The sequence below is a fragment of the Aristolochia californica genome, unplaced genomic scaffold, assembly GCF_029961685.1.
Source record: "Aristolochia californica isolate CCGP_79_NKW_82.1479 unplaced genomic scaffold, dmAriCali1.0.hap1 SCAF_1, whole genome shotgun sequence".
In the NCBI taxonomy this organism is placed as follows: domain Eukaryota; kingdom Viridiplantae; phylum Streptophyta; class Magnoliopsida; order Piperales; family Aristolochiaceae; genus Aristolochia; species Aristolochia californica.
The window spans coordinates 4548713-4569755 of NW_027181770.1; the positions used below are offsets into that span (position 1 = coordinate 4548713).

Consider the following 21043-nt stretch of genomic DNA (forward strand, 5'->3'; position numbering starts at 1 on the left):
CTCCGAATCGTTTGGTTAAGATGACAGGCTGATCTACATTGGAAAAAAAGGGGTTCTAAGTGGGCACACCCAGATTATTCTTCGTCAGAAGAAAGAAGAAAAAAATGGAATCCGTTAATATCAAATCTCTTTTTCCTGTTCAGACTCCCTGCTCTATCCAGCCCAACCACCGTCTCTGTCACTTTATAAAAAGGGCCACGCCACTCGGAGGCAACCCACTGAAGAATGGCAGCCCACGACTCTCCCAGAGACTTTGCGGCAGTCGTCCTCTGCGTCTGCCTTCTGATTGTTTTTGAGGTCGACGGTGCCCAGGCCAGAAGAAAGTCTGGCCTTTTCTCTGCGCCAGATGATGAAGGTCTCATCGGCAGACCGGCTCCGTTATTGGTCGGAATATGCGAGTCGATGGTGCTTGTATATGGCTACCCTTGCAAAGAGTTCAAAGTAATATTGATAACTTCACTGTACATATGTAGCTCATTCATCAGGTGATCTTGCCCCACCCACGCATTACTGACTTGGGATATTTGTAGGTGACAACAGCAGATGGGTATGTTCTAAGCACGCAAAGAATCCCTCTGGGGCGCGGAAGTGACGACGCCAGCGGCGATAGGAAGATTCGGCCGCCAGTCTTACTGCAACACGGTGTCCTCATGGTAAGTATGGTAAGTACAAATGGACTTTGAACGTATCTGCGTTACTGATCCGACTTGCTCTCAAGTCATCATTTTCTGTAAGTTAAGCTGGAAGTACAACAATTAAAACTCGGTTAGTCGAATTTGCCGTAGTGTCTCTGGAGGATACTCTGGCGAAGCAAATTTAACTGCTTGATTTCAAATTTTGTTGCTTTTCCTCGTCTCCATCTCCTGACTGTCGAATTTGGATTCTTCTTCCACGAGTCAATTCAATCCTCCGAGTCTCATGAACGAGCTGTACACAAGTATGTCAATTGTCAATGAAATCCTTTTCATCATCCCATTCCCTCGTAGTTGTTCTCTTCCTCTTCCAATTTTTATCTTTTTTGTAAAGAAAATGTCAAAACAGAAAAGCCTGATACTGTTGGGCGCCATTTCGGGCGTGAAACCGAAGTCTCTCCTGTTGAAGTATAATGTCGCCATGTGCATAAACCTCTTTTTAGCTCGCTTCCTTGAAGATTGGCTTTCACATTCAAGCATACATACATGCTTCAAGCGGAACGTATGCACTGCTGCCACGTTCTTTTATAAGATAAAGACTGAGCAAGCTGGAGTACGGCAGGACGGAATGACATGGCTGCTGAATTCCCCGGAGCAATCCCTGGCATTTGTCTTGGCGGACAGTGGTTATGACGTCTGGATCGCGAATACTCGAGGAACAAGATTTAGCCAAGGGCATGCCACTCTCGATGCTTCCACTCCGGTCATCTCCTCTCTCACTCTTCATCCATCTTAATATATATTTTTTTCAGTTAAAATCCTTCTGATCCAAGTGATTCCCGTTAGCAGGCTTATTGGGCATGGTCGTGGGATGAGCTAGTTGAGTTTGATCTCCCCGCAACCTTCGATTTTGTGTACCGCCAGACTGGTCAGAAGATCAATTACGTCGGCCACTCCTTGGTAATTCCCTCTTCTTCTGCCTTTAGTCTCTTTGTTGCAGCTGTAGGATTTTTCTAATAGAAATTTCAGAAACCCAGAAACGTAAGAAACAAATTTAATTCGCAGAAAAAGTGGGTAGGTAGAGTTTTGGAAGTACACAGAGAAAAATGTTTCTAGGTTCTGTGCATGGGCTCGTTGAAAAACCTCCCTTTTGTTAGCATTGTGTTCATGGTCGGAGTTCTTTGAGGATGCAGTGATTCTTCAGAATAAACATATGCTGCATGTGATTGTCTTCCGTGGTTGAACGAATTGAAATATGCGGGCCTTGTAAATTATGAATTTGGTTTTCGTCAGGGAACACTGATTGCTTTGGCTTCGTTCGCACAAGGGAAGCTGGTGGACCAGCTGAAATCTGCTGCTCTTCTCAGCCCTATCGCTTACTTGAGTCACATGACCACCAAAACTGGTCAACTAGCCGCTAGAGCCTTCGTCGGAGAAGTATGTGTTCTTTCCACTCTCAAATCTGGCACAAATTCATCGTAATGTTTGATCGATCATAAATACCTTCATCCCTTATTTCATCGTATTTCCTTGTTGCAGATGGTTACATGGTTAGGAATTGCAGAGTTCAATCCCAAAGGGTAAGATTTTATCTCAATCCACACGTAAAAGTAGTCTTCAGTGCAAGAGAAGCTAAGCATCAATCTTGACCGCTCGAGTGTATTGGTTTACAGGAGAGCTGTACAGAATTTTCTCAATGCTTTATGCGCCAATCCAGGCGTTGATTGCTACGATTTAATGTCCTCATTTACAGGTAAAATAAGGCGTTCTCCTGTTTCATTTTTCACCAATCCAAATGAAGAGATAAACGTACTTGCTACACTGACCCTCTTAGCTTGAAAAATCTCTTCCCCAGGCAAAAACTGCTGCCTAAATGAATCTACAGCTGATACCTTTCTGAAGTATGAACCAGAGTCTTCATCAACGAAGAACATGGTGCATTTGGCCCAGTGTAAGTCTCCGAAACAGACATAATTTTTGCAAAGAGATCAAATATCAGTTCGGAAAACAACCGAACTTAACAATGGAATGCAATCCGCAGCTGTTCGAGATGGAATTATAAAGAAATTCGACTACGGCAACCACGACATGAACGTCCGATACTATGGACAGGGGAAGCCTCCTATCTACAACATGTCCAACATACCCAATAATCTGCCGCTCTTCCTCAGTTATGGCGGCCAAGATGCGCTTTCAGACGTTAGGGATGTGGAGCTTCTGCTGGATAATCTCAAGTTCCACGATGGAGACAAGCTCACCGTGCAGTATGTTAAGGACTACGCGCATGCCGATTTTGTGATGGGAGTAACTGCGAAACGAATTGTTTACGATGCAATTGTGGCCTTCTTCAATCGCCAGGAAAGATGATTGTTCCTGGCAGGAACTGCTGATTCTATTGAAATCAATAATTAAAGAGAGAAATTGTGCCTTTCCCTCCCGAGTTGAGTTATCTAAACCTGTATCCATCCGTTCCAAAGCTTGGAGGTCTGGATCAGTTCTCTGATGCTTCACAGTTTGTAAATCTCACCATTATAATATCCAACGACCGTCGATCGGTAAAAGAAAGAATGTGGGAGATGAACGGTGTCAAGAAAAGGAGAATACATTGCTGGTTCTTGATGTCAAATTTGTTTTGAAGCCAAGATAGGGGGACAATACAGCGCAAATGGTCCTACTTTACTTGACGAACAATGCAAGCTAACATGACGGTGCTAATCAATGAGTTCAGCTTTCTTACTAAATCATAGAGATGTCATTATGACACCTCTTCTTTTTGCCTAAACAGTTCTCTGGCAGCAATTTCTTCACATCTGTGCTGTGTTCTCTAATAAGCCTTTCATTCCCTGAATGCCTTTCTATATATAAAGCAGGCATTCTTGAGGTTTATTGCAGAGGGAAAAAAAATGCAGAGACTATACAGAGATATGAAGCATGTGGTGGTGGTGGCCGTGTTGATTCTCGTCGTTGTCGATCCACCGGCCGCCCTTGCAGCCAAGCATGTGGTTGGAGGTAGCCAAGGGTGGGATACATCTGCAGATTTAAGCTCATGGGCATCAGGCCAAACTTTCGAGGTTGGAGATCAATTGGGTATGTTTCTCATATCTGCACCAGTCTGAACAATCATCTTCATAACAAAAACTGATCTGAATTACTGACTCCGATTTGTGCAGTTTTCAGGTATACTCCTGGGTTTCACAGTGTGGTGGAACTTCCGAGCCAGAAAGAGTATGAGAAGTGTGAGATGAGTGGTGCCCTGGACTCGATGAATGGGGGCACAAGTGTTGTGAAACTGGACAAACCAGGCACCAGATATTTTACTTGTGGAACACTAGGGCACTGTGATCAAGGGATGAAGGTTAAGATTAAAGTGGTTGCTTCAAATGATTCTGCGTCCAGTAAATCACCTTCAACAGCTTCTGTTGCTTCTTCCACACCTGCGTCTGCTTCCACTTCCTCTGCCTCTGTGAATTGCGTTCGTGCTTCCTCTGTTTCCATTGCTCTGTTTCTTGCCATTGGGTGGTTTGGCATGGTTTGATTGTTCTGACTTTTGAAGATTTAGATGCAGGGCTTCGGTCTCTTCCAGATCGGTGCCACGATTTGTTGAGTGTTTTATTCGGAAATAAGTCTTATGTATATTTGTCATTCACATTATCGGTTTAAATAACCATTTTATAGATTATACATAGAAAGATTGCGAGTGATTATGAGAATTATAGGCCAACTCCTCGTTGTGGAACGAATACATCTAAGATTAAATTATTATGGAACATACACACACATATCGAATACGAAAGCCCCTATCGTGCAAAAGTTACGAAAATGGCTATACCAGCCGTTCGATCTACAGCCGCCGTCGTCGTTTGCCATTGCCAGAGAGCCTCTATCGATCAAGACATTCGCTTGATCAATGGTAACGACTATTTGATATATCCACACAATTTTCGAGCCTGACTCGTTATGGACCCAATATGACTCAATGTGACTCCGCGGAAATCAACTTGACCCAGGTTAAACTCCGATGACAGCCATCTCACTCAAAATTAACTCAGTCATGTCCTACTTCGTTTGGGCTCCGAGCAACCGAGCCGGATCAGATTTTTCAGGGTTCCTGAGATCATGTCGTCAGTACTCGGTGGGTAACTACGGTAATGGTTACGGTTTGGATACAACGCGGCGTGTCCAGACGACGTCAGAATCTCAGACGCACCAATTCCCCAATCCACTGCAAAAAACTAACCATCGTACAAAGGGGAAAGAGCAAAGCTGAGAGAATAACAACTCTGAGGAATCGAGCATCAGCCGTTGGCCGCGGGCGTCAGTGGACTCCCGCTAAAAAGGAGAAGAGCTTCGGCAATAATGGATTACGTAATGGAGGCCGCTTCCAGCGCCCACTTCTCCGGCCTCCGTCTCGACGGACTTCTCTCCTCTCCAACTGCTACTTCTCTTCACGCCTCTGTGCCGGACAATACTGTCAGACAGCCATTTGTCATTGGTTTAAACCTTTTATTCCTGTTACTTTATCTCAATATCTTTCTTTGATTACAATCTCCTATTCGTTCAGTTATTTTTTGGCTGATCATCTCTTTCTCAATCCTGAATTCTGCTTTCTGTTTATTATTTGGTTGCTTGGTTTTTTCTTCTCTTGCGCATTGCTCTATCCACTGTTTTATGTTTGTCATTCTATCTTTATTTATCTTTTTTTCATCGGACTTTGCTAGGAGTTTCGGGGGGTACGGCATCAGGCAAGACGACGGTATGTGACATGATCATTCAACAACTTCACGATCATCGCGTCGTTCTGGTTAATCAGGTGAGATGTTTTCTCTTTTTCTTCTCCTTATTTTGTAAGCATTCTGGATACAGGATTTGCTTGCATTGAAACTATGGCTTCTGCTTAACCTTTTAAAACCATGGAAACACTGTCTAGAATAACACTTTCTATGATCAGGCAAATTCTATTTTCCTAATTGTAAATGGTTGTTGGGAATTTATCATTTGTCGTCATGGGACTTTTCAGGACTCATTTTACCGTGGTTTGACTCCTGAAGAATCTGAACGTGTCCATGAGTACAACTTTGATCATCCTGGTAAGTCTTGATAGCAAATTCTTCTGAGATTGGTAGTTCCCGTTGGAGTACTTGTTCATAGGATTTTGCTGGGAGCCAGTTTGAGTCCTCAATTCCAGAGCATGTGACTCTATTGGATAGGTTTCAGCAAGTTCTTGATATGAAATGACATAAATTATTTTAAGGACAAGGTTTAACTATGCTTACTTTTTTTTTACTGTGGATCATGTACTCTTCTCAACTTTATCAGTGAGATATATTGGCCTATACCGTCAAAAACAAGTTCAAATGGATGATTACCAGATTTTCAGTCTGAGTACCTGAATTTTTTTTCTTAATAATACTTTTTTTCAACTGGAAAGTTATAACGGAGGAAGATATAAACCTTCTACAAGGAAGGAAGCTTAATACTGTGGATTGTTTGGAACTAGAAATAATTTGATTCATATAAAATTGTCCATGGAATACTTCTTTTATGACATATTAATGCTTCTAACATACTAGTTTGTGTGTAGATGCCTTTGACACTGAACAACTTCTAGACTGCATTGAGAAACTTAAAAGTGGGGAGTCCTACAATGTCCCAATTTATGACTTTAAGGAGCATCGACGATCTTCTGATAGCTTCAGAAAGGTACTTTTTTGTTTAATATTTCTCTCTATTTTCAGTAAAGACAACAATTGAGTTATTTGTAGTGCCTCATGAGAAGAAACATGAATTCTTTATCTTTACTTAACATATTGTCTTGTTGACTCACCCAAAAAAATGCTCTCTCTCTCTCTCTCTCTCTCTCTCTCTCTCTCTCTCTCTCTCTCTTCTTTCTTTCTTCTTCGCCTCCTTCCCTCAAAAAAAAAAAAAAAAAAAAACCTTATGCTTGCATGCACACAAGGTAAGATGGTAGTGCATAGGAATAAAAAAGCTTTCCTTGTTCTTACTCATTGTCCTTTGGCAGGTCAATGTATCTGATGTCATAATTTTAGAGGGCATTCTAGTTTTCCATGATTCCAGGATCCGCAATTTGATGAATATGAAGATCTTTGTTGACACAGGTCTTGCTCTAATTTTCTTTTGTAGTTGTTCTTTGCCAGAGATATTTTAGTTTCCATGTAAATAAATTTCCTTTTTTGCCTGATTTGTTTACTTATTTTCCTCTGAATTTCATGTTGGACCCTATTTTGATTTCCTATTTGGGGTTTGAGCCTCAGAGGGATAGTAATAGAATATTTGGTCTGCTTTCTGTGAGTCACAATACTGCAGGCAGATATGGACTGATGGTTGGAACCATGAATTAGTATGATTTTTGTACAATAAATGTTTTGGCCTCTGCAAAGAGAGATAACTAGGATGTCACTCAATGAAATAGGAACTATATGAGTGATTTAAATAGGTCATACTTTTTTTTCTTCTATGTTTTTCCCATAGATCTTTTAGGATTTCTTGGATGGTATTAATGTTTCTTCAAAATGCTATTTGATGATATTTTAGTGAGGTTTTCCTAGTTTTCCTTTTCTCAGCTCTTTGGGAGTTAAGGGGCTTTAAGATGATATCTAAACTGCTTGCCAAGAAAAAAAAAGAAACAATAGCAGCTTTCTGCTTGTAGCAGCTTCACTCGCTCCTGTTTAATCTGTCTTCTAGTGATTTTTGAGTTTGTGTCTAGGATAGAGGTATCTTTTTGTATTGGTAATAGATACGGCCCCTGAGCAGTTAGGCGCAATATTTACAAAGTTTCAGCTGATGAAAATGAAAAAAAGTGCAACTTTTTATATCCTCAAATCAGAAATACATTAGGTAGAAACTTGTTATTTGACAAATTCCAGAAATAGGTGAGCTGAGAACAAAAATACTTGGGTTGTCTGCTAGCATGGATCATAGGTGCTCTCTAGAAGTCTGTGTGTTGAAGAATCAAAGGAGAATATGTTATTATTTGCATCTTCTATTACAGCAACTTATTTGGAAAATCACAAGTCAGAAACTCATTTCTTACCATCATTATCTGGAAGATATTGGTATGTTATTTGTATTCTTTTTCCTTTAATTATCTGTTGAGGATGGATGAACCTTTCTTGATATATTGGGTGCACTGGTTTCCTTGGTCAAACTTCCTTCTGCTTTGAAGTTATAAGATATGTTTTCTAAAAAAGAAGTTATAAGATATGTGCTTGAACAGTAGACAAAGAAATGAATCTGTTATCTGTGGGTGTCTTAGTGTGAAAACTTAGATGAGTAGGTTTGGATGTATCAATCTTGTAGAATAGCAAAATTTAATTCCTGGAATCTAGTGCATGTTTTGTGTAGCAAATACGTTTTGGGGATTATGCATCTGAAACCACGTATCTTTTTGACGGAGGTCCCTAATGCTAGCATTGACTATTTGTTAACACCAATTGTGCCACTCAAAGTGGACCTCTTATAGCAGTCAACTGTGAGGCCCCTGTTATCTCACCTTTCATTGAGATTTTAGAGTCTTCTTTGGGTGAACCATAAATGCTCTAGTAACTGTGGTAAATTGACTACATTAAATTTTGAGTTGCAAGTTCATCACGATTGCCCTTATCGATTTTGATCGATTTTGGGCAACCTTTTGCAAGTTTATGTGGTTTAATTTCTACTCAACTGTGTACCTGTGTGTAGTGTATCTCCTGAGCACTTTGTATGTGCCACCAGGGCATTGTGTGTGGCTATTGTATGTTGAGACAAGTCGTGAGGTGTCTTTTGCCCTCTATGTATTAGAGTTAACTTTCATTTTGTCTCGTCTAAAGAAGTTAGATGCTGGAATTGTGTGGCTAGTTGGCCTTCTAAGTTGGCGCCATTTATGAACCTTTTAGACAGGGAAAGAAATAGAAGACACAAACAGAGACTTCTATGTTCTGTTCATTATATATATGTGTGTATGTGTGTATATATATATATATATATATAGATAGAGAGAGAGAGAGAGAGAGAGAGAGAGAGAGAGAGGGCTGATCCAATACGAAAAGCCATTTGGTGCAAAACATTATCTTAGCCGTCCGATCAAACAGCTATCTCAACACCAAATAATTTTTCGTATTGGATCAGCCGTGTATATATATATATATATATATATCTTTATTGCTAGTAGCTTCATATGGAGTGCTTTGCATGGGAACATTCTCACTTGTGATAATCTGCTTGGTCACGGGGTTTCTATATCTAGCCATTTATGCTTCTTTGTGGAGGTGAGAATGGAACTATCAGTCACTTCCTCCTTCATTGCAGATTGTGCATTTGGACCAGATTTTTTGGGTTCTTTTGGATAAGTTTATGTATCCCAACATCTATTTCTGAATTATTTTCTCTTTGTTCTGGGATTCGCTTTCCTATGTGCGGGAAAATCATGATGCAAGTTTGTTCAGTTTTCATCCTTGGATGATATGGGTGGAAAAGAACTCTAGACATTTTCAGCAAGTATCTTCTTCATGGGAGTCTTTGGCTATGAAGGTTTTCTCTCATATTAATGTGTGGCTGAATTCTTTGGAGTTATTAATGATATTTCTGGTGACATGCTGAGAAACAACTGGGCTCAGATTGCCTTACATCAATCGGTTTCTCTTCCAAGGATGGCTGAATGGTCTCCATCAGCTTCTCATTTCTTCAAATTAAATTTTGACGGACCATCTTTGGGAACTCTTGTCCCTTCAGGTGTAGGTGGTGTCTTTAGAGATTCTTTTGGTAGAATCTTGACATCCTTTTTAGGCCTATTAGTGTCTCTAACTCTTATTTGGCAGAGCTTCTTGCCCTTACACAAGGTCTTCGTATATTTCGTGACAAATTTCAAGGGCAGCCTTATGTTGAAGGGGATTCTGAAAGTGTGATTAGTTGGTGTGAGGGCTAGAAATCTCTTCAATGGAGTTTTAGTTTTTATGAAATTCAGGATTTAGCTAAAAAATTTGTTTGTAAATGGACTTTGATTCCCAGATCAGCTAATTCTTTAGCTATAGAGGAGGTATCTCTTCAATTTCTTATTTAAAGAGATGTCGCCCTTTTTAAGTTGTGGAACCTAATTAACACCTTACACCTTCACAGTAAGGTCGTCGTGGGGGTTGGAAGGGGGGCGGGTCCACGATATATTGACTGTTGTATCATTAAGGGTAGTTTGGGGATTTCACACTTGTAATCCGGTTGCCCTAATTTTCTCTTTATATTTGGGGGCGCCGTTGTTAGGGTTTTTATCACTTGGACGAGGATCATTAGTTGCGGCTGAGAGAGGTTAGAGAAAAACACGAGTGTGTGCGATTTCTCTTGTAAACTATTTCATCTTTATAGTGGATTACTGTAGCGGCAGAAGACAGAACGTAATCTCACCTTTGAGGCGAAGCTGTATAATTTATTTTTGTTCTCATGTTTTCTCTTTCCTTCTTCACTGTTTATTATTATTGCTTTCGTTAGTTTGGAATTAGGGCGTCTAATTCCTAACAGCTCCCCCCTCCCCCCCTCCCTGATTCTTGTATGCTTGCCTTTTGGCTTTTTAATATAATCGCGTTCTCAAGATTTTTTTTTTCTAGTAGCAGTCTTGTGATTGATCATTTTCCATGGCTTTCATTTTCATATTATTCATTGTTCTTTGTATCCTACTTTCTGTCCAATCAGATTCACTGTTGATTCTCTCTATTTAGATGCTGATGTGAGACTTGCCAGGAGGATAAGGCGGGACACAGTTGAGAGGGGCAGGGACATAAATTCTGTTCTTGAGCAGGTATATAGAAATGCATGAACTGAGACTGTTCTTGGTATATACCTAGCTTTATTTTTTCTTTGATGAATGTCTATGCTGCATTTGACTAGCCATTTCCAATCTAGTCCGGACCCAGTTCCAACCTAAAATGACTAGCTACTCAGGAGGTCCATTGACCAACCTTATAAATTAATAACATCTCAAGCTATTTTCAGATGTGGGACATTTTACCAATGTTAACACCCTCTCTCCTGTCCAGGCCTGATTGAACAGACAGACTTATAGACCAGCTACATAGACTGTATGAATGGGGTAGAGAACTGACAAATAGACAGGTTAAGCTGATATGTAGCTGATGCCATGTTAAGCTTGGGTTGGTTCCATCTCAAATTGGCTAGCCGCTTTGGAGGCGTACTATCCAATCTTATAAACCAATAGAACCCCAAATCATTTTCAGATGTGGGATTCTTTACTCACACTGACAAGCATAATTGTCAGGATTAAGATACATGGATTTGTTCCCAAAAAGCTAGTGGTTTTTTTATCTTGACATGTTTATAGTTGGGGTACTGATGTTGCTTAGAGTTATTGGAGTTGTTCATCTTTACATTCTTTGTCAAATGTCTTTGGAATGCTACTTTTTCTCCTTATATTAACATTTTTAGATTATCTTTGTTGGAGAACTCATTCCTCTGGCTATTTGGCTTCATATAATTGAATGCAAATGTATATGTGGACTGAGAGTTGGTTCAATGGCCACATCAGGGTCTCTGGTTAATGACTGTTATGGTCATTTCTTTGTAGTCCTCAGTTGTGTTTTGACTGTGTTTTCGTGTGACAAATCTGAAAATAAAAAAATAGAAGCACTAGTGGAAACATTTGAACAACAGCAATGTTTGTCTTTTCCTGTGACATTATGGTATAACTGTTGTGCTTTTTTTGCTGGCGTCAAATTTATTGGAGTCTCTTATGTAGTTGACAACATCGAAATTATTCCATTTATGTTATTGAATCATGGAACTAGGGCTGTTCCTGCTTATGTTTAAATTCTGGTTTGGTTCCTTATTTTATTGGTAATGAGTGAGGGAAGGCTGTATTGTGGACTCCTAATCATAGCTGAAGCAGAACCCCATATCAATGTTTGATCAGAGTTGACTGTACCCTGAAGTTTTATGTTGCTTATTCCGCCTTTCATGGGTATTAGACGTAATATGTTCAGTCTGGTTTGTGTATTAGACGTAATATGTTCAGTTTATGGTCCTTTCAATGATTTTTTACAAAAGAATCTTGTTGGTATCAATTTTAACTGGTCCAGCTTGCCTATACCTTAAATTGGCTGGTATCTATTGCTTCTGGATTTAGAAGGTTGTTTTCTTGATGTTTAACACTGATCGTTATTTTTTTGAAGGTTTAAATATCTGTTGTTTGCTTTCATGTGAAAAAGTTGAAAGACATGATCACCTTGATCTATGGTTTTCTCTAACAAGGAGAAGTAATTTTTTATATATCATGTTGTAATTCATTTTTTCTTTATTGTGTCCGGATGGATTTGTAATTAATTTTTTATGTGGAAAAAGAAAGAGCCATAACTCATTTTTTGTATTTATGGTCTCTGACTGACTTCTTCTGCGTGAATATTTTGTAATCATTGATTATGCAGTATGCAAAATTTGTCAAACCTGCTTTTGATGATTTTGTTCTGCCATCAAAGAAATATGCTGATGTTATCATTCCCCGAGGAGGTGATAACCATGTGGCAATTGATCTAATTGTGCAACATATCCGCACGAAGCTTGGTCAGCACAACCTTTGCAAAATCTATCCTAATGTGAATGTTATCCAGTCAACTTTCCAGGTATACTTTTTTCTCTCTTGGTGTTGCTTATCACATTATCTTCATCTAGGTTGGAGTAGGATCAAATAAACCAATTACACACATGGATCCACTAACGGAAAGGCCCTGGCACAGTTGACTCACTTTTTTTTTTTAAAGGCAAAGGAAATTTATTAGCACGAGAATAGCTAAAAGCTACAACAGAAATGCAAGATAGCCCCGCAAAAGATAACATTAGAGTGGCTCAAAAAGTACTTTCTGAAAGAGTTGGTCCATCTTTTGCAAGCTCATCAGCCACCACGTTAGCCAATCTAGAGACTTGCTTAGAGAGTGTGCAGAGTGTCCCAAATCTCCACAAACTGAGGCAATAACCTCTAGGGGGGTCAGCCACTTTGCTGCAACAGCTAATGACTGAGGTTGAGTTACTTCAACAATAGTTCACTCTAATTATGAAAGGTTTACCTGTAGGAGTCTCCACATCAAATAAAATTACTAGTTCCCAGTAGATCTGACTACAGGGATGTCAGTGACTTCGTAATTGAAGAGAGTTATCTCCAGTCACCAACATTGGCATAAAAAAAGTAGGAATGGATAAATAACACATAAATCAAAGGCATGATCCTTGGAGATATATGAATGAATGTTTGGACCTGGAATATTCATCTTGACACTTTTCACATGTTGGATCTTCTTGGCTTTCTGGACTAATCATGCGCATATCACGCTCTAAAATTCTCCTGCTGTTATACGGTTACTATATATTTCTTCAAAAGAGTGCAGATATCCAGTAGTCTTTTCTCTACTGCTCTGTCATGCTCCTTTAATACTGCAACATTTACTCATATTGAAGATGGTGTAAACAGATAAGAGGGATGCACACGCTAATTCGTGATCGTGAAATAACAAAACACGACTTTGTGTTCTACTCAGATCGGCTGATCCGGCTGGTATCACTTTTTCAGAGTCCTGGCTTATTTTACGAGATTTAAGCAATTGGGTTTTGCTTAAGGATTAGTTATATATTATCATGACATTCTGTCAGGTTGTTGAGCATGGCCTAGGCCATCTGCCATTTACAGAGAAACAAGTGATCACTCCAACAGGTAGATAAATGCCACATATGGTGCAACCATATTTGGCCCTTTCCTTGTTCTTCAAATATTAAATAAGTACTGAAATCAAATTAATGAAGGCTCAGAAAAGAAATATTATCCTATTGTTCTCATGCTATGCTATTTATTTTGCTGATTCTGTTCAAGTACTTTGATTTTGCTGGTTCTGCATGTTGTGAAATGCTGAATAGAAGGCTACCGTAGTAAGTTGATGGTAGAAACTACCATAACACCATTTGTTTGTCTGAAATTGGGCAAACAAATTGACCTTTTGGAGCTAGGCCCTACAGATTTTTGGATGCCACTTTCTATCTTTGGCTTGTTGGCAGCCACAATTCTTAGTGATTACATGTTATGTATGGCACTGCTTGTTCTCATTTCTACTTAGTTGTATTGGATAAATGTGAAACATTGTACCGCTGTTGTGAGAAGAGATCAGTTCTTGTGGTGAAAAGAACAGTTTTTTTTAATGAATCGTGAGCTAGAAGAATGCAATGGTAATAATCATCCAAATTACCATCAGACACCTCCATGTCAGAAAACTGCCCAATGAATACTCTGATTGTAGTACAGTATTTGGTTGTAAAATGTCAAAAGCTTCATCATTCAAGGAAAGAGAAATGGTAGAAAAAGCAGGAAATGGGAAGAACTGAAAAAGAGCAAGAGCTTGTTTTCCTTTGGGATCAGGTGTAAAGTTAGATTTTTTGAGGACATGCATATTCACGCTTGTCTACATTATTGGAAAGGCATTACCATTTGTTTTCTGATGGAAATGATAAGTAATAGGTCTCTCTCCCTCCCACCCTGTCTCTCAACCTTGGGTGGCATGAATTGTGAGATTTATACTTTGTTGCAAGGGTGCAAGAAGATCTATATTTGCTTTGCTTCTTTAAGGTGTTGTCCTAAATATATTGAAGTCTTGAGATTCTTTACTTCTCCAGGGTCTGTTTATACTGGTGTGGACTTCTGCAAAAAACTTTGTGGTGTATCCATAATCCGAAGGTACTTGCAGTAATGACACTCTAAACTGCAAATATAAGAACTAGTTGCATGCAATGTTCTTTGTGAAAATAGACAATTTGTACGGATGATCTCATCTACCCATCTATTTTTGCTGATCTTGTAGCTTTTCCCACCAAGGAATAAACTTCTTTTCATTTTTGGACCTTGTGTTATTTATTTTATTTTATTTATATTTTAAGTTGGACTATTATTATTTATAATTGTTGAAGAATATGTATTAGGAATAAGGCGCTGATTTGTATTCAATGAAAGCAAAGGGAATTATTAAAGTTGGATCCAAGCCCATCTCAAATTGACTAGCCAAATTTAGGTTTTTTGAAGTAATAAGTATATGATCTTTCTATTCTTGGTCCCGTTGTGGCTTATTTTTAACAGAAACAAAAGGGCTTCAAGGGGGGATTATTACTGAAAAAAAAAACAACCAAAATACAAAAGAAATAGCCACAAAAAAAAAATGGACTGAATAGAAACTAGCTGGATCAATCTAGGAGCAGGAGGGCTTTTCTAACAACAATGTGTTGTCGAAAGGCTCCACTTCAAGTGAGGCAATCCCACTAACTGGTTGGCTTCATAAATGCCAGACTTGATGCAATGTCTCTGATCTTGTTGAAGACTTGTGAAGATGCCAATATTTGATGTCATGACCTTTTGTTGATTTTGAATCATAAACGGACATCGTAACACACCATATTTAATATTCTAAACTGTTGGCCTTATTTATTTCATATTTAACAACACAGTTTGGGGTGTTGGTTGTTGAATTCTTAGCTGTACAAGATATGTGGTACATTTTGGTGTTGTACAATGAGAAGAAATTATGATAGAATCTAGATAATCAGTTCCTCTGAAATTTTTTATTTTTTTGCCTAAAGGATCCAATGTTCTCGTGGAGCATCTTTTCTTTACTCTTTTAGCATGGCATAAAATTGACTGTTCTCGCTTAACTCCCCTTGGTTAGCTTCAAGCTTTTTTATTTTATTTTCTACCAATCTGAATGAGAATTTTATTGAGATAATTCTCATAGGAGAAGTGCATTAGGAAGAAAAGTATAAAGATGGGCCTCTAGGAGATGCCAAAAAATTGGACATAAAAAGCAGATCTGAGATAAACAGATAGGTAGGACTCTATAGCAAGATGTTGTTGGGGGTGACCCCTTTAATAATCAATGAGTTTGCGAGGCCATTGATGTCCCTAGTAGTATGCAACACTGAAATAAATAATGATCTACAAAATGTCTTATATCTCATCAAGTACATCAAAAAAAGGATTAGGGGAGGCCTTGCTACTAGTAGCATAACTAATAACTACTCCAAACTCTCCTCTTGCACCAAGGGAGAGGAGAATCTGTTAACATAAAGCTGAAGTCCTCAGAGAAGGCCTCTTGGCTCTGCCTTTGTGGACTTCTGATGACCACTAGGAGCAGAGAAAACAAGGATATTACCAGGACGAGTCTCTTAAAACACCTGCCCTGCTAGCTGGCCTTGGATTACTTCGTGAACTGCCATCTATGTTCAGCTTAGCCCATCCTTATGATCAGCTGAAGTAATAACTTCCTTCCAATATATCTTGATATGTGAACAAGATTGAAAGTCTTGAAACTCGCTGTCAACTTCATGCAGGGTTCTTCAAATCTGAAATTCTTTTTACAAGTTGGCCATGTTTGTCAAGATGTACTCATGAATTTGGGGCGACTGGAGACTAGATGTACAGCTGAAAATAATTTTAGGGGGCCTAATGAGATTGACCATGAAATGTTCTAGGAACATATGTTCATCAACATTTTTTAGGGAAATAAGTTTCAAGAACACGGTGGAACACTAAAAATCATCCATAGTGGTACCCCAGAACATGGTGGAATGTAAAAAGTTATTCCTTAGTGAAACTAGTGGTGAAACCTGCATGTTTGCGCAAATTCTATGATGGAAGCCTTATCTTTGTTACTGAATTTTCACCTAACTACCTACTCATGTTGATCTACCTAACTTAATTTGAGTGAGCTTGTAGACTCCAACCTACATGGTTTACCTGGGCTCTGCCTCTTTATTATAAAAGGACCTTTTCTTCAAACATAAATAGGATCCATTTGCATGATAGTGTACCTGCTAGACATCTGTTCACATCAGATAACTATTTTTAATAAATTAATAATTTATTTATTTAAGTAAATCAACGTCAAGCCAAAGTTCCCACCTCTTGAAGTGCTGGAGGAAAAAGATTAGTCTTGCTTTTGTGGATTGGTTCTCCTTAGTAGACTAGTTTCCACCTCTTGAAGTGCTGGAGGAAAAAGATTCGTCTTGCTTTTGTGGATTGGTTCTCCTTAGTAGACTAGTATTATAAACTTGCTTCCTTCATACATAAAATGTAAAATAAATAAATAAGAAACTTCTAACTGTCTTTTTATGGTCTGTGGCAGTGGTGAAAGTATGGAGAATGCCTTGCGTGCATGTTGTAAAGGAATAAAAATTGGTAAAATCTTGATCCACCGCGATGGAGATAATGGAAAACAGGTCATCTATTTTACTACATAGTGCTGAAAAAGATTGGTTGTGTTGAATTTTCTCACCAACTATCTTTTCCTTGATTTCAACAGCTTATTTATGAGAGGCTGCCTACAGATATTTCAGAAAGACATGTCCTGCTTCTAGATCCAGTTCTTGCAACAGGTACAAATGAACTTCAGTCATCTCCTATGTAGGATTAAAAACTTGCATTTGCTGTAAGTGAAGTCTCCCCAAGATAACTATTGTTGCATTGTTTTTGTTCAATGCCTCTCTCCAACTTTGTCGGTGTTTTTTGATTGTCATCTTCCATCCATACTGTCATTTGCTAGTTCCATTGCTAGGTTCGCCTGCTGCAAGTCTCTCCTCACCTCTCCGTTCATGTGCTCTATTGCTTGCCTGTTCTTCTAACCTGCATTAACAAAGCAATTATAATTGGTACACTGCTGGGTCTCATTTTAATGGAGTCAAAAGCATTTTCTTATGACTTCCATTTATCTTCTCTTTATGGCCTTTATGTGGCTATTCTCAGATGTCTTCATTTTTTATTTGAATATTTAGGGAATGAGTTGGCTCTAGCCAACTGCTGGCTGAACCTAATCTTTCATTGGTTTGAATTGATTAAAATATTTGTGAAATTGTCATCTTCTCCATTGTATTTGTAAGTCGTTTTCCTTTGATGTTAAGAAAAACATCCACGTCAAGCATAAATGGCACAAAGTATGGGAGAGGGAAAAATGGAGTCTCAGCCAGGTCACTAGTTTAAGTAATAAAAATGTGCAGTCTATGTGTAGATATCATTGTATCTTAATCCAAATTAGGAGACCCCTCACTGCTCTCTCTTGCAGAAGATTTATCTCAACCCACCTTACCCTATATTTATATACTCTTTAAGATGCAAAGCAGAGCATCAGTGTGATTACCTTTTATGGCTTCCCTACTCAAAAAGTTCATCTTCTGGTTCCTGACTATCTTGACTAGGTAATTCTGCAAATCAAGCTATTGAACTTCTCGTACAGAAAGGGGTTCCGGAGAACCATATAATCTTCCTCAACCTCATCTCGGTGGGTTATACTTACGAAATGTATTTGTATTTATTCTTGTGAATGCTTCTTCTTCCTTTTTTTGATTAATGAGTTTAAATTTGTATACTTGGATAAAGGCACCGGAGGGCATACACTGTGTATGCAAGCGCTTTCCATCCTTAAAAATTGTTACTTCAGAAATTGATGTTGCATTGAATGATGAGTATCGTGTTATCCCGGGCATGGGGGAGTTTGGGGATCGCTACTTCGGCACTGACGATTGACCAGTTGAAAGGATGAATCGGTGGGTCAATTAGGTGAGGAAGCTGTAAGGGACAGAAAATGTACTACGCAGTATGCCCGTGCCCTTGACCATCTAACAAGGAGGTTTTGATTGTTTGCTGCAGGAATGGAAATTACTTCTTGCGCATTGATACATGTATTTGAAAATGGAAAAGATGCCTCTATAGCCATAGCGAATACTAAGTCACTTCTGTTTCTTTGAGGCAATCCAAGGGGTTGTGGATGTGAAGGAGGCTTTTTCTTTACAAGGGTCTTGGGAAGAAATTGCCAAACTCCAGCCGTGGAGCTTGGCTCTTTGGCCTTGTTTTGTTAGAGAAGGAGGAGATATTTGCAAAGGAATTAAGAAATGCTAATTTAGAGGGAAAACAAAGGATAAAAATATTACAGATCTTTTAAGTCCATCTAAGCATGTGGTTTGTGAGAAATCTAAAGGAAATCAAACTAAAAAATCTTCAGCAGGAAGAGAGGTGTTGGCGGTTAGAATTTTTGGAGGTAGAAAAAACCCAGGTTTATGATCGGATCTAGATTTATCACTAAAGTAACACAGATTTTAGGAATTTTAGCGTTTGAGAGTGAACAAGTTATCTCAAGGAATCGAGTTTCATCATCGCGCAAGTTTCATTGAGTCCAAGGTGAATCTCATGTAAAAGAAATCTCACGAGCAAATACCATACAAAGACGAATCTCACAAGTCTCATGTATTTAGGTGTATATCCTTTGGAGAAGTCTAAAGTTTTTTTATGTTTTTCAAAAATTTTACAATGAAATAAAAAACCATTTTGTCACTTCTATTCATGTATTGCATACTGATAATGAACTTGAATTTATGATCTAGAATTTTGATGTGTTTTGTCAAAGTCAAAGATTATTCATAAGTCATCTTGTGTATTTATTCCCCAGTAAAATAGAGTAGTTGAACGTAAAAATCATCATCTATTAGGAGTGGCACATATGATATTATTTTTTATGAATTTACCCAAGTCTTAATGGGGTGATGTAGTTCTTATTGCTTATTTTCTTATCAACAGAATGTCTTCTTCTATTATTGGGGGTCAAATTCTTATATGGGTTTACTTCCTTTTGCTTCATTGTTTCTCGTGTCCTCACGTGTTTTTGGGTGCATTGGTTTTGCGTTTGGTCCATTTAGAGACAAGGTATCACCTCATGCAGTCAATTACATTTTCTAGGGATATTTTCGCGTACATAAGAAGTACAAATATTTTTGTCTATATATGAAGAAAACATTTGTATCTGCCTATGTAACATCTTTTGAAGATACTCCTTTCATTGTGTCCTCTTCTTCAAATGTTGCTCTTCCTTCTCCTACAAGTACTGAGTCTCTTATTCATATATTTGTTGAGGATAGTTTAGGACCTCCACTAAGTGTTACTATTGAGAAACCACTACAGGTAACCGACGACATGTTCTCCTCTTAGCCTACAACTCCCTCTCTCACACCAATCCATGATCCCCAATTCATCCATAGATCCTGAGGTATGTGATTTACATCTTCTCATTGCTCCTCAAAAAAGTGTTAGGAAATATACTCGTTATTCGTTGTTCAACTTTGTTAGATTTGTTATTTTACTAGTATAAAAATTTTGTTTCATCTTTGTCTACTTGCACTATTCTTTCTTTAGCGTAGGTTGTTCTTTGTTCTCCACAATAGAAGCAAGTCATGGATGTTGAAATATATTGCTCTTTTAGATTGCAAGACTTGGTAATTATGTGACTTTCCCCTTGTGTTACTGTTGTTAGATGTAAATGGGCATACAACATGAAATATAAAGTTGATGGTTCTATTGAGAGGTTCAAAGCAAGGTTGATAATCAAGGGTTACACACTGACTTATGACATTGATGTGTTTGAGACTCTCTCCCATTGCTAGGTTGTCCTCTTGTTTGGATTGTGGTATCTATTGTTATGAATTAGGGGTGGTCATTATACCAACTTGACATAAAAAATCATTTCTTATATGGTGATATGGAAGGAAAAGTCTATATAGAGCAACCTCCTGGGTATGTTGCTTAGTGCGAAATGAATAAAGTTTTCATACCCAGAAAAGTAACATATGGTTTAAAATAGAGTGCACAAGCATGGTTTGAAATTTTTTACCCAAGTGGTGATATCCATGAGTTTCTCTAGAAGTCATTGTGATTATTCGCTTTGTATCATGTGATAGAGATAGAGATAAACATAGTGATAGATATAAAGATAATGATAGAGATAAAGATAACTAGTGATTGAATTAGAGATAGACTCAAATTATAAAGTCTTAATCACCTACAATCTCTTTGTATAATTCTATAAATAGTTTACACCTAATCAATAATAATCACGACATATTATTCTTCATTCCTATATTCTATATGGTATCAGAGCTTCCGATCGATTAATTAGAACCAGTCTACCATCGTTGGAAATCCTTATCGGAAACAACCTTCGTAGTTGTAGCTCATTGCCGCCGCCCATACCTGGTATTTTCTCTTCCCTTTCTTCTTGCAATATTGCCAGATGTATTTTTGAAAAGAAAAAAAAAATTGCCGCCACTGCTTTGCCTGACATCCTCGTTGCCGCCGCCATCCGCTTTGCCAGCAACTCTCTCTCTCTCGGCCAACCTATTTTACCCCCTCCCCCCGAAGCCACCGTGTGCCACCGACAATTCCGTCGTTGTTGCCGCATCATTGTCAAAGTTCATCCATGTATTGGTTTGTTCCCTTTCTTCCCCCATAGAAAAGTGCAAGTGGATCTCAAGCGTGAGAGATTTGATTGAAAATGGGAAAAGAAAAAGTGCTGAAGGAGTAGCATAGAGGAAGAAACTAGAGTGTTAAGCAAGAGGAAGAAAAGCATAGCCAA

At 38.6% G+C, this 21043-nt stretch overlaps 3 protein-coding genes across 7 annotated transcripts; all 3 read left to right on the plus strand.

Moving 5' to 3' along the window:
- The first annotated feature begins 242 nt into the window (after positions 1-242).
- LOC137943470 (triacylglycerol lipase 2-like) lies at positions 243-3355 on the plus strand. Of its 4 annotated transcripts, none has more exons than XM_068788985.1 (9): positions 243-441; positions 531-662; positions 1255-1395; positions 1482-1592; positions 1926-2069; positions 2172-2212; positions 2306-2385; positions 2488-2583; positions 2674-3355. In XM_068788985.1, exons 1-9 carry the CDS (start codon positions 403-405, stop codon positions 2997-2999), a joined length of 1110 nt encoding a protein of 369 aa, XP_068645086.1. In that variant the 5' UTR covers positions 243-402; the 3' UTR covers positions 3000-3355. The 4 variants fall into 4 exon arrangements, with proteins under 4 accessions (XP_068645086.1, XP_068645092.1, XP_068645081.1 ...); XM_068788991.1 differs by having other exon boundaries at positions 531-653; XM_068788980.1 differs by lacking the exons at positions 243-441; positions 531-662 and having other exon boundaries at positions 669-1395.
- Positions 3356-3441: 86 nt separating this feature from the next.
- LOC137943498 (mavicyanin-like) lies at positions 3442-4345 on the plus strand. The gene is made up of 2 exons (XM_068788997.1): positions 3442-3719; positions 3803-4345. The coding sequence occupies exons 1-2, from the start codon at positions 3536-3538 to the stop codon at positions 4165-4167; spliced, it is 549 nt and encodes a 182-aa protein (XP_068645098.1). The 5' UTR covers positions 3442-3535; the 3' UTR covers positions 4168-4345.
- Positions 4346-4723: 378 nt separating this feature from the next.
- On the plus strand, positions 4724-18435 carry LOC137943516 (uridine/cytidine kinase UKL1, chloroplastic). 2 transcript variants are annotated; one of them, XM_068789015.1, is made up of 14 exons: positions 4724-5124; positions 5351-5442; positions 5650-5719; positions 6214-6332; positions 6652-6748; positions 10334-10413; positions 12053-12247; positions 13090-13173; positions 13269-13329; positions 14280-14340; positions 16775-16868; positions 16952-17024; positions 17841-17923; positions 18022-18435. In XM_068789015.1, the coding sequence occupies exons 1-14, from the start codon at positions 4989-4991 to the stop codon at positions 18166-18168; spliced, it is 1392 nt and encodes a 463-aa protein (XP_068645116.1). In that variant the 5' UTR covers positions 4724-4988; the 3' UTR covers positions 18169-18435. The 2 variants fall into 2 exon arrangements, with proteins under 2 accessions (XP_068645116.1, XP_068645119.1); XM_068789018.1 differs by having other exon boundaries at positions 12104-12247.
- The last annotated feature ends 2608 nt before the right edge of the window (positions 18436-21043 follow it).

Bases quoted from the DNA above. Each gene is read 5' to 3' on its own strand.
- LOC137943516 (XM_068789015.1), top strand. From the start codon at position 4,989: ATGGATTACGTAATGGAGGCCGCTTCCAGCGCCCACTTCTCCGGCCTC. The intron at 5,443-5,649 runs GTGAGATGTTTT...GGGACTTTTCAG, and splicing joins GCGTCGTTCTGGTTAATCAG to GACTCATTTTACCGTGGTTT. The intron at 6,333-6,651 runs GTACTTTTTTGT...GTCCTTTGGCAG, and splicing joins CTTCTGATAGCTTCAGAAAG to GTCAATGTATCTGATGTCAT.
- LOC137943498 (XM_068788997.1), top strand. From the start codon at position 3,536: ATGCAGAGACTATACAGAGATATGAAGCATGTGGTGGTGGTGGCCGTG. The intron at 3,720-3,802 runs GTATGTTTCTCA...CGATTTGTGCAG, and splicing joins CGAGGTTGGAGATCAATTGG to TTTTCAGGTATACTCCTGGG.
- LOC137943470 (XM_068788980.1), top strand. From the start codon at position 919: ATGAACGAGCTGTACACAAGTATGTCAATTGTCAATGAAATCCTTTTC. The intron at 1,396-1,481 runs GTCATCTCCTCT...TCCCGTTAGCAG, and splicing joins CTCTCGATGCTTCCACTCCG to GCTTATTGGGCATGGTCGTG. The intron at 2,070-2,171 runs GTATGTGTTCTT...TCCTTGTTGCAG, and splicing joins CTAGAGCCTTCGTCGGAGAA to ATGGTTACATGGTTAGGAAT.